General features: G+C 45.1%; 1 protein-coding gene across 1 annotated transcript; it reads right to left on the bottom strand.

Moving 5' to 3' along the window:
* Positions 1-950: 950 nt before the first annotated feature.
* Positions 951-5945, bottom strand: LOC121273184 (NGFI-A-binding protein 1-like). The gene is made up of 2 exons (XM_041180174.1): positions 5677-5945; positions 951-1989 (listed from the first exon to the last, which is right to left on the bottom strand). The coding sequence occupies exon 2, from the start codon at positions 1965-1967 to the stop codon at positions 1158-1160; it is 810 nt and encodes a 269-aa protein (XP_041036108.1). The 5' UTR covers positions 1968-1989; positions 5677-5945; the 3' UTR covers positions 951-1157.
* Between the last annotated feature and the right edge of the window lie 10721 nt (positions 5946-16666).

The following is a 16666-nucleotide window of genomic DNA, read 5'->3' as shown; positions in this document are numbered from 1 at the left end:
CTGAGGCAGAGAGTTCCAAAGTTGCACGACCCTCAGAGGAAAAATTTCTCCTCGTCTCTGTCCTAAAAGGGCGATGTCTAATTTTAAAACAGTGCCCCCTTAGTTCTGGACTCACCCACAAGAGGAAACATCCTTTCCACATCCACCTTGTCAAGGCCATTCAGGATCTTATATGTTTCAAACAAATTACCCCTCACTCTTCTAAACTCCAGTGGAAACAAGCCCAGTCTGTCTAACCTTTCCTCATAAGACAACCCACTCATTCCAGGTATCAGTCTGGTAAACCTCCTCCAACGCATTTACATCCTTCCTTAAATAAGGAGACCAAAACTGCACACAGTATTCGAGATGTGGTCTCACCAATGCCCTGTATAAGTGAAGAATAATATCATGGCAGCTGGTGGAATTTAAATTTGATTAATTTCAAAAAAGAAAATCTGGAATTTAAAGCTAGCCTCAATAATGGTAACCATGAAATTATCATTCATTGTTGTAAAAACCCATCTGGGTCACTAATGCCCTTTAGAGAAGGAAATCTGCTGTCCTTACCCGGTCTGGCCTACATGTGACTCCAGACCCACAGCTATGTGATTGGCTCTTAACTGCCCTCTGAACTGGCCTAGTAAGCCACTCAGTTCAAGGACAATAAGGGATGGGCAACAAATGCTGACCTTGCCAGCGACACCCACATCCCATGAAAGAATAAATAAAAAACTATGAACAAGGTACTCATGAGAGACATCAGTGAAAAGAATATGTAGGCAGTGGTGAATAAGAAAGTGTGTGGTCACCTTAAGACTTGGCATCCCAGCAACTGTCCATGGCACAAGATAAAGCCAAGCATTAAGAAAATTCATAGAGTATGAGAATTGAAAGATGCCCATTTGAGTTAATTGTTAACATTAAGAATATGGATCCGTTAGGATGTTTTAAAATTAAAATGATATAAATACAGTATATTTCTCTTTATTTCACAATAGCAGCACTGATACACAATAGTACAAAGTTTGAAGGGAGTGGGTATTTACAATGATTGTCAACTATCAGAGCATTCCTTTAATCCCCCTACCTGTAATTGTATTTTTATTAAACTGTGTCCACCCTCTGTCCCTCGCCTTTTGTCATAACTGCCTCTATTTACATTACTTGTACTGTAATCAGTTCCCAACCTCATGCTTTATCAGCTGTTTGCGGTCCCTGCGCTTGGAGTCAAATCGCACACAGATCGTTCTGTATTTCTGGATTTCCTTCTTAATGGGATTACTATTATCCATCTGGAAGTTGTGACCCATGGATTTTGCCAGCTTGTTCAATCTCAAAAGTTCCATGGGATGGCTTTTGGGAAAGGTATTCATCATGTGCCTGACGCTCTCTGCAATCGCGCAGACTGTGTCAAGGTCCAGTTTATATGTTTTCTCATGAGGAGATGTGGGGAGAACCTGGTCCTCGGTGAGGCTGCTGTCAGTCTCTGGCATGTGCCACCCTTGCCAAACCCGGTCATCACTCAAAACATGCACTAGGGAATTCTTCTCCCCGTTGTCAGATGAGGAGTTAGGGCTGATGCTCCTTGCTGATGCACTGATGAAAGTCTGGAGATGCTTGACTTGCATTTCAGCAGAAGTGCCTCTGCCATTACTGACTGACCTCTTCTTTGGCTCCTGTGAAGATGCATTTGACAGTTTAAATACAGGGATGCTACTGACTGGAACAGAGGCTAGAGGCTGGTTGAAAATGGCAGGGTCAACCACCCACTCCTGTAAGGCCTTCTGTAGCCTTCGGACATGGAGAGGCTTAGTAGCCATACCAACCAAGGCCATGATTTCCAAGAACTCTTCCTGCCCAGCCTCACAGAGCTGCTGCACGTCATCCCCTCCCTGCTGAATGAACATATCGTAATATGCCAGGAGATTGGCCCTCTGGAGGAGACGGTACAGCTGAAGTTCACCAAGCGTTCGTGGCAAAGACATCACTGGTGAGTTGGTACTGAACCTGTGAGTAAACAATGCAGCACTTAGTCTCATAATTCAGAACAAAACCTGTTTTTTTTAGAAAGAAAACAGGGGAAATGTTTTCTCACACATTCTATCACTAGCGGAATGTTTTTCTATCTAAATAAAGATCAGTCAAGATTCTGATAAACGTCACCATTTTGCAAGCAATGCCTACTGTGCTCAAGGTTCTTGTTGCTGGACAGGCAGTAAGGTTTAAAGAAATGATCCAACCCACACTGCAGTTATTTAAATTCTTTGTTTCATTTATTGGTCATGGGAGTATTAAAAAATGATTTGTTCTTGGGGGTTTATAGTATTGGTGGAAGCAATGGATTGTATAACAGCCCTGTAAGTCACTCTATCATACTGCACAAACTCTGTATGGTAGTCCAGACATTATAAACTTAAAATCTGAAGTGTTTTAAGACATGGGATGGATTTACCCCAGAAGCAGATGTCACTGGCTGGTTGCTCGGTAGTCTTGCTGGGAGGCATGGTCTATTTTGAAGCCCTAGTTACATTTGAATGGATCTGGCAGGTGTGGCCAGAAACTCAAGAGCCTCAGGGCACACACCAACTATGTGTCATTAGGGGGCCTGGCTATAAGGTAGGTCCATGGGGATGGCTCTGATTTGCTGGGCCAAGTGGCATGGGAATGGTGCTAGTGTGGCAAAGGCCAGGGCCAGGGCTCGGGCTCGTAGAATTGGCAAGACCATTCCTGCTACTTCTCTCAGCCTCTTGAGCATGACAAGGAATTCACCTTATGGGTTCTCTTCAACTAGGCCACTAGTTAATAGTCCCCAGAGTGGGCACAACATAGACTCAGGTACCTTTATTGCTAGTTTTTGACTATGAGCTCAACTTTCATTAGAAACAGACTTAATGCATGACTCCAGGGGCTACTCTGGCAACGCAAAGATAGGCGCTGGTAAACAATGCTGACGCCAGTGACAAAGGCAACCATGGAGATAGATCATTTCCCATCATTTTCGGGGCACTGTCACCCTCTTTCCACCAAGAAGAGCTGAAAGTGCAGTCAACAGCATGGTATTAAAAAGTGAAACTTGACATCAGAGAGGATTCATTAAAATTGGTTTTTTAAGTAAAAGATTTAATGGTAGACAGGGCAGCAGGTGGTTGGGGGAGAAGCAACTGCTGGATCACTTAATGATCCATTAACAACTGCTGGATCCCTGAAACACCCGTTAACAACTGCTGGATCCCTGAACCACCTGTTAACAACTGCTGGATCCCTGAACCACCTGTTAACAACTTCTGGTTCCCTGAAACACCCGCTAACAACTGCTGGATCCCTGAAACACCCATTAACAACTGCTGGATCCCTGAACCACCCGTTAACAACTGCTGGATCCCTGAAACACCCGTTAACAATTGCTGGATCCCTGAAACACCCATTAACAACTGCTGGATCCCTGAACTACCCGTTAACAACTGCTGGATCCCTGAACCACCTGTTAACAACTGCTGGATTCCTGAACCACCCGTTAACAACTGCTGGATCCATGAACCACCCGTTAACAACTGCTGGATCCATTAACCAACCGTTAACAACTGCTGGATCCCTGAACCACCCGTTAACAACTGCTGTATCCCTGAACCACCCGTTAACAACTGCTGGATCCCTGAACCACCCGTTAACAACTGCTGGATCCCTGAACCACCCGTTAACAACTGCTAGATCCCTGAACCACCCGTTAACAACTGCTGGATCCCTGAACCACCCGTTAACAACTGCTGGATGCCTGAAACACCCGTTAACAACTGCTGGATCCATGAACCACCGGTTAACAACTGCTGGATCCCTGAAACACCTGTTAACAACTGCTGGATCCCTGAAACGCCCGTTAACAACTGCTGGCTCCCTGAAACACCAGTTAACAACTGCTGGATCCCTGAAACACCCGTTAACAGCTGCTGGATTCCTGAAACACCCGTTAACAACTGCTGGATCCCTGAAACACCCGTTAACAACTGCTGGCTCCCTGAAACACCAGTTAACAACTGCTGGATCCCTGCACCACCTGTTAACAACTGCTGGATCCCTGAAACAGCCGTTAACAACTGCTGGCTCCCTGAAACACCAGTTAACAACTGCTGGATCCCTGAACCACCCGTTAACAACTGCTGGATACTTGAAACACCCGTTAACAACTGCTGGATCCCTGAAACACCCGTTAACAACTGCTGGATCCCTGAACCACCTGTTAACAACTGCTGGATGCCTGAAACACCCGTTAACAACTGCTGGATCCCTGCACCTTCCATTAACAACAGGATCATTGAACTATCCATCAATAACTGCTGGATACCTGTACTGCAGGAGTTGGCAATTACTATGATTGGAGAAAGTAGTATATGTGGTTGCATTATTAATTCAATAGGGTAAGCATTGATGGACCCAATTCTCATTCCTATGGTGTCTTTGTAAGTTTAAATAAATGAGAAGCGATAGATTATATAGAAGTGACTAGGTGACTTCAGGGCTGGATTCTAAAAGTCTGAAGGAAAGACTGAGAAATTCTAGTTTCATACCCTGGGAAGGGACGAGTCTTAATATCAACGGCGAGAATGTAGTCAGCAGGAAGAATGTGTAGGATGGTGAATTTGGACTTTGAAGTGACAGTGTAGCAAAGTTCAGTGGAGCACTGTCAAAAGTATGATAAAATAGAGAAAGAAGTGGGAGAGGGTGGTTGGAAGGCAGGGATGGGAGACAGGTCACCGATCAGATGACCAGTTTTCTCTGCATCCTTTCCAGAAGTGAGAGAGAGGTGTTAGAAGACTCTCCCCAGATATGAGAGAAGCTTCATGTCAGAATCAATCTTGTTTAAATATTGCAATAAAATGGACTGTATAGGGAAGAAAATTGGAATGATTACAGAACATTCCTGCTAAATAAAACCTTGTATTTTATAATCCATACCAAATAGCTTATCTGGTACTAATCCCCTGTTGAAACATAAACTTGCATTGTGAGGTTATAATGTCATACAAAACTATCATCATCATCTTACACCCACCACTATCAACATATATTATATACAATCAGTATATACTAAATGGCATATTACATGCAGCCAGTATATATTACACATGGTCAGTATATGCTATTTACAATCAGTGTACATTATACTCTGGATATATATTACAGTTTATACTTTATGAGATGAACATTGCTAGTTCAGTACATTTTTATGTTCCTGCACATAATCAGCACAGTCTCCTCATCTTAGTTCAAAGTTGCTTAATTCAACTTATCCAATAATTGATTTGCTTTTGCTCTAAACTCCCACTTTCCTGTTATTTACGTTGCTTAATTCAAATGTTTGAAATTTCAATTTTTTAGTGCAAAGACGATATATATAAAATACCATGCAATTGTTTCACAGGCTGTAATTTAATCTCAGTTGATTCTGTGGATGTCTTAAAAAGCGCTCAATCTTTTTCTACAGTCTCAGTGGAACTACAGGATATATATTACAGCCTTGCAACTACTGTCAACCTCAGATGTTGGTTGACAGAACAGTCTTATCCTCAATCTGTAATTACTTGGGATTGCTTTAGAATGAAGCAGTGGTTGGTAGGCAGAGTAGGTATCCCCTCTGAACCTGGCTAAACCCCTGAGTTGCCTCAGTGTTAAGCTATCACCAGTCTCTTTCTCCTTTACCTTTATATTTGTCAGAGCTTCTCGGCTGCAGTTGTTCTGCGGACTCTGGCGATCAGATGGGTTGACGTGATGTTAGGCACTCTGTGGATCCCAGTCTGCCAGGAGCACCCAATGGGTAAACTCTGATCCCCAGTCTGTGCCGCTTCCACCCCGCTGCTACTTCTAGCTCTGCTGTTGAAGTGTTGGACTTTTTTGTTGTTGTTGTCGTGTTTGAAGTCTTGTTGAAGAGGGTTCTGGATATTCCCGGCTCGGTTCACGCCTCCCACACGAGAGACAGTACCGAATGACGCGTGTCCGTCCGTGGGAGGAGCCGGGGGCGGCGAACAGCCCAGATGTGAACGAATAACAAGGTCCATCGCCAGGGGAGATGTGGATCAGAGGGCGGCAGGAGGGAGCAGACACAAGGCACAATGGAGGGCTTTTATCGAATAGACAAGAGACTAACCGCACACTGCCTACTTTTTTACTACTTTTTATCAAACCCATCTGGATTTTACAACAAAAGAAGCAGCCCACAAACCTAAATGTTTTAGCTGTAAAGCCTCTGACGTATCTTATATATCCCTGGCTCAGTGGTAGCACTGTTGCCTCTGAATCAGAAAGTTGTGAGTTTGATTCCCATTCCATAGATTTGAGCACAAAAATCCAGTGACACACACTCTAGTCCCGTGCAGTACTGAGGGAGTGCCGCACTGTCAGAGGGTCAGCACTGAGGGAGCACCGCACTGTCGGAGGGTCAGTGCTGAGGGAGTGCCGCGCTGTCAGAGGGTCAATGCTGAGGGAGCGCCGAACTGTTGGAGGGTCAGTGCTGAGGGAGCGCCGCACTGTCGGAGGGTCAGCGCTGAGGGAGTGCCGCACTGTCGGAGGGTCAGTGCTGAGGGAGTGCCGCACTGTCAGAGGGTCAGCACTGAGGGAGCTTCGCATTGTCGGAGGGTCAGCACTGAGGGAGCTCCACACTGTCGGAGGGTTGGTGCTGAGTGAGTGCCGCACTGTCAGAGGGTCGGTGCTGAGGGAGTGCCGCACTGTCAGAGTGTCAGCACTGCACAGTCAGAGGGTCAGTACTGAGGGAGTATTGCATTATCAGAGGGACAGCATTGAGGGAGCGCCGCACTGTCTGAGAGTCAGTACTGAGGTAACACCGTACTGTTGGAGGGTCAGTACTGAGGAAGCGTTTGACAGAGGGCAGTACGGAGGGAGTATTGCAGTATCAGAGGGATAGTATTGAGAGAGTGCTGCACTGTCGGTGGGGCAGCACTGAGGGAGTGCAACACTGTCGGAGGGTCTGCCCTAAGGGAGTAGTGCACTGTCGGAATGTCAGTACTGAGGGAGCACCGCTATGTCCGAGGGTTAATGTTGAGTGAGTACTGCACTGTCCGAGAGTCAGTAATGAGGGAGTAGTGCACTGTCTGAAGGTCAGTACTGAGGGAGTGCTGCACTGTCATAGAGTCAGTACTGAGGGAGCGCCACACTGTCTGAGGGTTAGTATTGAGGGAATACTGCAGTGTCTGAGGATCAGTACTGAGGGAGTACTATAGTGTCTGAGGGTAAGTACTGAGGATGTACTGCAGTTGCTGAGGGTCAGTACTGAGCAAGCACCACACTGTCCGACAGTCAGTACTGAGGTAGCGCCACACTGTCTGAGGATCAGCACTGAGAGGACACCACACTGTCCGAGGGTTAGTACTGATGGAGTGCTGCACTGTTGGAGGGTCAGTACTGAGGGAGTGCCTCAATGAGAGAGGCAGTACTGAGGGAGTATTGCAGTATCGAAGGGACAGTGTTGAGGGAGTGCCGTACTATCTGAGGGTCAGTACTGAGGGAGCACCACATGTCTGAGGGTCAGTACTGAGGGAGCACTGACCCTCTGACAGTGCGGTCTGATGGTCAGTATTGAGGGAGTGCCACACTGTCGGAGGGTGAGTATTGAGGGAGTGCTGCACTGTCCAATGGTCAATATTGAGGGAATGCTGCACTGTCGGAGGGTCAGTACCGAGGGAGCGCCGCACTGTCGGAGGATGAGTACTGAGGGAGCGCCGCACTGTCCGATGGTCAGTATTGAGGGAGTGCCACACTGTCGGAGGGTCAGGGCTGAGGCAGCGCCACACTGTGGGAGTGTGGGTAGTACTGAGGAAGTGCTGCACTGTTGCAGGAGTGGTACTGAGAGGGTGTTGCACTGTTGGAAGAATCGTTGAACAGAGACCCTGTACGCTCTCTCAGGTGAATGTCAAGGGAAGGAGAAAACCTGACTGAGCATTGGAAAAAGTTATCTGCAATCAATAGGAATTGGTCACTTCCGGTGATTGTATGATTGAGTTTACTGGTAACATATTTCAGCATTCTAATTAATGCTAGATATTGGTGAAGTATTCATTTGCTGGGAGTAAAGTAACAAAGCAGTTTTGTTCTCTTTTTTATTTTTTTCTATTCTTTCTCAACCTATTAAATTAGAAATCATTTTCTGTAACCATTTTAAATCTGTGCCCATTTTAAACCTGTGATCGTGTATAAATAAATTTACCCCATTAAGCATAACAATTGTTGTGAGTGAGCCATTGATTTGTTTTCTTGTTAGCTGAAGGTCAAACGAACTATATGTTTGAGTGAGTATTTAAAGGAAGAAAGTTTTACATTGCACTATTGCAGGGGAGTTCTCCCTGGTGTCTGGTAATATTTATCCCTCAATCAACATCATGAAAATAGACCACCTGGTCATTATCACATTGCTGTTCATGGGAGCTGGCTATGCACAAATTGGCTGCTGCCTCTCCTACATTAAAACAGAGACTACGCTTCAAATGTACCTCACTGACTTTAAGGTGCTTTGGGACATCCTGAAGTTGTGAAAGGCACTATATAATTGCAAGCTTTCTTAATACCTAAGCTGTCTGACAGATGGGATGTCATGATTGGATCTGCGCTAAAATGCATCATTGTGGCCAAGAATGGGACAACATGGAAACAGTGGCCTGAATTCCTAGGGGATTCTCCTGATCTCTTGTCGTAACTTCAGTGAGTGATGGGGAGGAAACTTCAGCGACATGCGGCAAGTGGATTTTTTTTTTAGCTCTTTACTTGGTTTTGCTTAGGGTTACACTGGTCTCCCTCTTGAGACTGGAAATTGCAGGGGGAGTGTTTCTAACACACTTTACTGGAAATATATTGGCCGTTCCTTCACTGTTGCTGAGTCAAAATCCTGGAACTCCCTCCCTAATAGCACTGCGGGTGTACCTACACCACATGGGACTGCAGCGGTTCAAGAAGGCAGCTCACCACCACCTTCTCAAGGGCAACTAGGGATGGGCAATAAATGCTGGCCCAGCCAGCAACACCCACAACCCGTGAATGAATAAAAAAAGACTATCTATTGTTCTTCTTGAAGCCAGTTTTTCAGAATTCCTATTTTAACTTTACACTCCAAACACAACATAAAGCAGCAAAATTAAAAAGGCCATTCATTCTATCAATTCTGCTTCTTCTATAGCATATGTACACTCCAACACTAACATGAACTCTACCCTGCCATCCACAGTGTTGGGATGCAGGCCTCGTTGCTTTTCTACTTTTTGATTTTAGCTGGGGATGGTCGTGTTTCCCAGGCCTTGGAAAACCTGGCAGCTTCATCCAGGTGAGGGCTCCCAGATTCAAGAGGTGTGGATCCAGCATGCCTACCTGGACAAATCCTGCAATCAGACACTTCCCCCGCCAAGGCTTCCCCATGGGGCCTCTGATCCCCTCCCCAGGCCTCTGACCTTTCCTCCTCTGACCTTCCCCCTGCAGGTCTCTGACCTCCCTGACCCAGGCCCCTGACTTCCTTCCCCAGGACCATGAGATTGGCAGTTCTCCTGCCCTGGGATTTCCCCCATCCTGCACTCCAGCAGTCAGAACCCCCACCACCACCCTCACACACTAAACCCCCCCCCCCCCCCCCCCCCCCCCCCCCCCCCCCCCCCCCCCCCCCCACCACCACCACATCCCCCCAACAACACCACCCCCCCACCACTGCTTAACATTTCCACATAGTTCTGGTCACACCACAATGCCACCAGCCAATAATTATTGATTATGTTTCCATTAGAAAAGTGAGTGGCTGAGAGGGTAATTACACTTCTTAAAGCAAATTATTAACAGCATTGTGACACTTATCACATTTTAAACAATAATATTTATTAAGAGATTATAATGTGGAGCCTGTAAGTGGATTCCTGTTGTCATACTCACCTCATCCTCATAGGATTGTACAATGTATAGGTGGGATAACATCATCAGAATGAAGAAAGTAAAGTACTTAATACTTTGCCTTTTATTCATGGGCACTGAGACCAATTGTAATACTTCTTAGGTCCATGCTGTCGGAGGTTCATCAACTCAGCACGGATTGGAGATCGAACCTGTGGTCCCCATGCTCTGCAGGGCTCAGCAATGCAGTGGGGAGTGGGGAGGGGAGAGGAGGGGTTCCTTTTTAACCTATTTGAGCCTGTGCTGGCTGGTGACAGAGATGAAGGAGATTGTTGCTCAGCGACAACAAATTAAGTGACAGCACAAACATGGCAACAAGTAAGCAGTGAATTGCGTAGGGAACCAGAATAAGTCTGCAGAAACAAAGAGCAAAAATAAAATTAATTAGCTTCGAGTGTCTATTTGGGGGTGGGCGATGTCTGAATGGAAGATGTTGACAGAGCGCCTGGGCTCTGTCCTAATTGTCCTAATATATTCACTGTTGGGCTGTTTCTGGAAGGCCACAATCAATCTCTCTGGTTCCATATGCTTGCTTCCTCCTACGTGTGCACATCTTCCCACCCACAGATCCCAAGCTACTCATTTATGAGTGCTGATCTTTCTTCAGCCACCCACTCAATTTTTATTTCAAAGGATTCTACCAAGGCTGAAAGGAATCTCACTCACCCTCCTTTTTAGGGCTATGTAAAGCAGCACCATTTCAAAAGAATACACCTGTAAACAAAGTGTTGTTGAGTAAGTGCCTTAACTCATTCACTGCATCCTATTCAAGGTCAACCGTCACAGCTTGATCCCTTTCTGCCCAGTTGTATTGGTATTTTATTGAGATCAGGAATTTATGGTGTAAACAAAGACAAGGGAATTCTTAGTGGTTGATGAAGTGGGACTGAATGGTACATTGCAGATAAATTAACAGTTTTGGCAATAGGTCCAGAGCTGAAACATTAACTCCTCTGTTCCCTCCACAGATACTGCCTGACCTGCTGAATGTCCCCAGCAATTTTCAATTTAATTTCAGGTTCCCAGAATCTGCAGTTTTTTGATTTCTGATTGTCCTGCATCAAACTGTTAGGCCCAGAGGAGAGTTTTTCTTTACAATATTTCATTAAGAACATAAGAATTTGTAGGAACAGAAAAAGCCCATTAGGTCTAACAAGGCTGTCCCCTTTTAGGGGTGAGGCTGAACCGCCTCCACACAACACCAACTCATCGAAGGAGCTCGCGATAATGTTATAACTTACACAGAGAATAACCATCATCTCAAACTCCTTCATGCTGTGGAAGACGCTTAAGCCTATGTTTTAGTCTTTTAAGATATCCTTTGCATCACAGGGGGAAAATAACACCCTGCATATATCACACTGGGTATATCAGACAGCAGACCAAAAACAAAAACAGAATTACCTGGAAAAACTCAGCAGGTCTGGCAGCATCGGCAGAGAAGAAAGGAGTTGACGTTTCGAGTCCTCATGACCCTTCGACAGAACTAGTTCTGTCGAAGGGTCATGAGGACTCGAAACGTCAACTCTTTTCTTCTCCGTCGATGCTGCCAGACCTGCTGAGTTTTTCCAGGTAATTCTGTTTTTGTTTTTGTTTTGGATTTCCAGCATCCGCAGTTTTTTTGTTTTTATATCAGACAGCAGTCCGTTCGAAAAGTTCAATGTCGTATGTTTCTACTCTTCTAATTGGACAAAAGGCTGACCCAGTGTCATCAACCCAATTCAAAAATAACCTAACAAAAGTGCCCTCTTTTAAAGGGGCTCAACTAATAAGAAACTAAATTATAAAGATGAAAGGACACTTAGCAAATGAAATTAGAATGCTTCCACCCGTGCCAGCGATACTTTCTAGTACCTCCAGTGCCAGCAGTTGTGGAAGGCCTCGAGTGTACTGGCAGACACTGCATGCTCCCTCTCCAGGACATGGAAAAGGCTGTGGATGTGACTTGCTTCTGCTTCTCAGTTGCAACCTGAAGTTGAAACTGTCTCTTAAATTTGCTGAGAGATATCTGGTGGTCTTTATAATCACTCTTGCAGAGGAGGGCCAGGGACAGAAGAGGTGAATGAGGAGCAAAAGCAGAAAAGATGGAAATGCACAGCAAGTCAGTTAGCAGGTGGAAAGAGAGAAGGCATTTTCAGGTATGTACCTTTCATTGGAACGCAAGGCGCCGTGATAAACAAACAATCTCTTGCCCTTTTTTTAGCAAAAGAATGTGGGAACTGAGGGGGAACCAGCTGGAGCAGAGAACAAAGTGTGAAGGGTTGAGAATGCAGGGAAAGTAAAATTGGGCAGTCGATGTTAGATTAAGTATATTGTATACTTTGACATTGCTCAGAAAAATACTATGCACAATAATGTTTTTCTTTTGCTGTTGGTCAGGACACTAGGAGAACTCTCTGCTCTTCTTTTGATAGTGCATTGGGATCTTTAATATTCACCCAAACAGGCAAATGGGACCTTGGTTTAATGGCTCTTCCCTCAATACAGCACTCCCTCAGTATTGCACTGGGAGTGGCAACCTGGATTATGTGCCCAAGTCTCCGGAATGGAGCCTGAACCCACAACTTACATCAGAAATGAAATATTTCAATAAACAGTTAATTAAAGACATGATAAAAAGGACCAGGGACATTTGAACTGTAGTGTGGGTGTAAAGTGCAGGGGAGGGGGCTTTATTATGTGGCAAATAAATAAAAACACAGAGTTTCTGATTTGGTTCCGTTCAGCGGAAACAACTGCAAGTAATAAAAATCCCCCATCATGGAACAAGAGAGAAGAATGGAGCTGTGAGCATGACAAAGCAGCTGTCACTTTCAATTTCCCAGCCGGGCCCCAAATATGGTGACGAGAAACAGGAAGTAACAATGAAGAAGAGTGAGACAGATTACAAATAATTAATGTAACATGCAACATACTATAAAGCTCAGACGGCTGTAGTTCAAATCTTAAGTTTTAAAGGGGCATCAGCATCAGTTTTGCAGGAGGGCTAAGAATGTTTGAACAGTGTCAATTTTGTAACCGCTTTCCAAGTTTGATGCCTTAGCTAAGGGGGCAGATGTATGACCTGCTCTGAAGCCACTGCCTCTTGTCTAGGAGACACCAGGGAGTGCACAGACATGACACTCTTCATTATCTTCAACCAAATTTGCTTCCATTCCCCATGCCCACCACTGGAGGTTAGAGCATGTAATGCTGTGCACCATTCCGCCATTCATCACATGGAAACAACGTGAAGGCATGCAATTACTTCACTTAATTGTAAAATGCTACAGGCCATTTGGCCCATCTGCTTTGCTGTAGTTTTTTATCTCCAGCTGAACGGTCCAGTCTAATCCCACTCTCCTACTCACTCTGCATACCCTGTCATGTTCCTCTTTTCCAAGCAACTATTTAATTCCCTTTCAAAAGAATTCAGGGACTCAGTTTTGACAATGGTTTGTGACAGAGAATTCCACATTCTTACTACCCAGTACAAAGAATTTAATGATCATCTTAAAACATGCGCTCTTGTTACTGCTTTGCTGACCAATCGATCACTCTCTACCTCACCACCACGCTTCATAATCTTGAAGAACTCAAATTAGTTCACCATTCATTCTTCTCAGTCCAGTAAAAAAAACCCTTACTTCTCTAGTATCCCTTCATGGTTGTGCTTTATCCACACTGCACCTTACCCATTGCTTTTACATGTTTCCTATAATGTGGTATCCCAAACTGTACACAATAACCCAACTGCAGCCTAAAGTTTTGTACAAGTTCAACATATCTCTCTTGCTATTGCATCCAAGCCTCTAAATAAAAACAGGGATTCAGGGATTCAGTTTGGCCTTGTCTAGTTGTTTAGCCACCTTTGAGAGAGAGAGAGAGAGAGAGAGTGTGTGTGTGTCTTTGTATATTGAAGTGTAGGCAGTGGGGAGTGAATTCCTCATAGTGGATGTGGCGTGTGGGAAGGAAGTGAGTCCCATACATAAAGGTCCAACTGTTCTTCTGCTCCATTTAAAATCTTACCATTTGGCAGTTTTACACAATTTCCATAATCATTTGCCATCCCTGCAATTTGGTGCTATCAGCAAATTTTGATATTGTCCTCACAATTCCTCATGTAGAAAATATGGCAGCCAATTTGTGTGCACAGCAACATCCCACAAACAGCAATGTGCTGATCAGCAGTTCATCTGCTTTTATGTCTTGTCTGAGGCATAAATATTGGCTGAATGTACCAGGGAGAAGTCCCCTGTTCTTCAAAATTATGCCATGGAATATTTTATATCTCATCTGAAAGGCTCTACCTTCAAAACTGCAGTGCTCCCTCAGTACAGTGCAGAAATGTCAGCCTAGATTTTTGCAGTCAAATCTCTGGAGTGGGATTTAAATCGGTAGATTTTTGATTCAGAGATGATTATGCAGAATAACATAGGTAGGAGGAATATGTTTCAAAGAATTGACATCTCTGGGTTGAAATGGCATTGATACAACAGTTGTACTTGTGCTTATGGCTTGTGGTGTCACCCCTCAATGTGTGATAGCTTCTACACACTCGCCTACAAGCTGCCTTATGCAACAGCATCAAAGATATTGTTATTTTCAACAGATGAAAATCTGTAGTATAAGGGTCTGGCACATAAAGGTTTAACGTGGGACTGAGAACAGTACCGGTCACACAGTGACATAAGAGAACACATGACCCACACCTAGGGGTCAGTGCAGTGTTGGACAGAGCCCTGTGTAGAAGCAAGCATAGAGACAGCTCCTAGCTTGGTCCTTGACTCTACCTATGTATAGTTTCTAGTAGTTAATAAATACTTGCCGTTTAACTACCTAAGACTATGTAAATTATTCAGAACTGCAAGTTCCCAAGAGCTCAAACAAGGAAGATGCTCTCAGCTCTGAATGGTCTTCTCCCTTTGCAGAGCAGGTTTGTCCACTTTTGTTACAGGTGCCAGAAACCTCTCATTGGACAGACCTGCCAACCACTCAGATGGATACCACGACACCTCAAGTAGATGACGGTCAAGAGAAGAACCAGTAACAAGAAGAGCCTCAACCTCCGTCTCCGACACCAGTTGGAGAGTTAAATCCTGAGACCACAGAGCTGACACTGCAATCCCCAGCCAATATGACAGTGCCGCAGACGATGCTGGAACCACAAATGATGCTGGAGCCAAGTAGCAGCCATCCATTGACAACAGCACAGCACACAGCCAAACACAAAGGTGAGCTTACTACCAAGTCACACTCTCACAACAGGAAGAGCCATCTTTCATCCCAGCGTGCCTCACAGCAAGCCACATGAAGGAAGAGAAAAAAGTACTATAGAGATGACCTCAGAATTCATCTGCTCCGTAACGAGTGGGATAAACCAACCACCGTCTATCACTCCAATTGGGGAAGCAACAAAGAGCAATTCAATGCCAAAGAACAGAAAAAGAGGGTGAAAAGACACCCAGATGATGGAACAATCTCTGATTCAACAAAGATAAAAACAAAAAAACTGCGGATGCTGGAAATCCAAAACAAAAACAGAATTACTTGGAAAAACTCAGCAGGTCTGGCAGCATCGGCGGAGAAGAAAAGAGTTGACGTTTCGAGTCCTCATGACCCTTCGACAGAACTTGCGTTCGAGTCCAAGAAAGAGTTGAAATATAAGCTGGTTTAAGGTGTGTGTGTGGGGGGCGGAGAGATAGAGAGACAAAGAGGTGGAGGGGGGGTGGGGGGTTGGGGGGGTGTGTGGTTGTAGGGACAAACAAGCAGTGATAGAAGCAGATATCTGCTTCTATCACTGCTTGTTTGTCCCTACAACCACACACCCCCCCAACCCCCCCCCCCCCCCCCCCTCCACCTCTTTGTCTCTCTATCTCTCCGCCCCCCACACACACACCTTAAACCAGCTTATATTTCAACTCTTTCTTGGACTCGAACGCAAGTTCTGTCGAAGGGTCATGAGGACTCGAAACGTCAACTCTTTTCTTCTCCGCCGATGCTGCCAGACCTGCTGAGTTTTTCCAGGTAATTCTGTTTTTGTTTCTGATTCAACAAAGTTTGCCAGCAGCAGCAGAGCCTACCACTCCTCCGACGGTAATGAGAACAAGACATGGAAGGGTTATAAAGCCTCCAGACCCCTGAATCTATGAACTCAGGGACTTGAGGGGGTGGGGAAATGGGGTAGTAGTAATGATGTAATAACATGGAGTAAACTGGGACCACTTGTAAATGCATTGGATAAAGACTTAGGGGGAAGGTGTGGTAGAAGGTCTGGCACATAAAGGATTAACCTGGGATTGAGTAAGGTACCTCCCACATAGTGATGTAAGAGAACACATGACCCGCACCGAGGGGTCAGTGTAGTGTTGGACAGAGCCGTGTGTAGAAGCAAGCATGGAGACAGCTCCTATCTTGGGCCTTTACTGTACCGATGTATATAGTTTCTAGTAGTTAATAAATACTTACTGTTGAACTACTAAGACTACGAATACCTTAATAAAACCTAACGAACTATGCCAACACCTTACAACATAATCTTGGCCCATTTTTGGCTGCCAGGGAATTGCTCATGGCAGGACTTTGTAATCTGTTTTTAAAAAACATGTTTGATTCTGACCATGTGTCCGTCTGTGTGGAGTTTGCACGTTCTCCATGTGTCCGTGTGGTTTACGCCAGGTGCTCCGGTCTCCTCCCACCATCCAAAGACGTGCAGGTTAGGTGGATTGGCTACGGTAAGACTGCCCCTTAGTGTGTGTGTCAGTGTGAGTGTGTG

This window comes from Carcharodon carcharias, chromosome X (assembly GCF_017639515.1).
Source record: "Carcharodon carcharias isolate sCarCar2 chromosome X, sCarCar2.pri, whole genome shotgun sequence".
Lineage (NCBI taxonomy): Eukaryota > Metazoa > Chordata > Chondrichthyes > Lamniformes > Lamnidae > Carcharodon > Carcharodon carcharias.
This window is presented reverse-complemented; position numbering and strand designations above follow the sequence as displayed.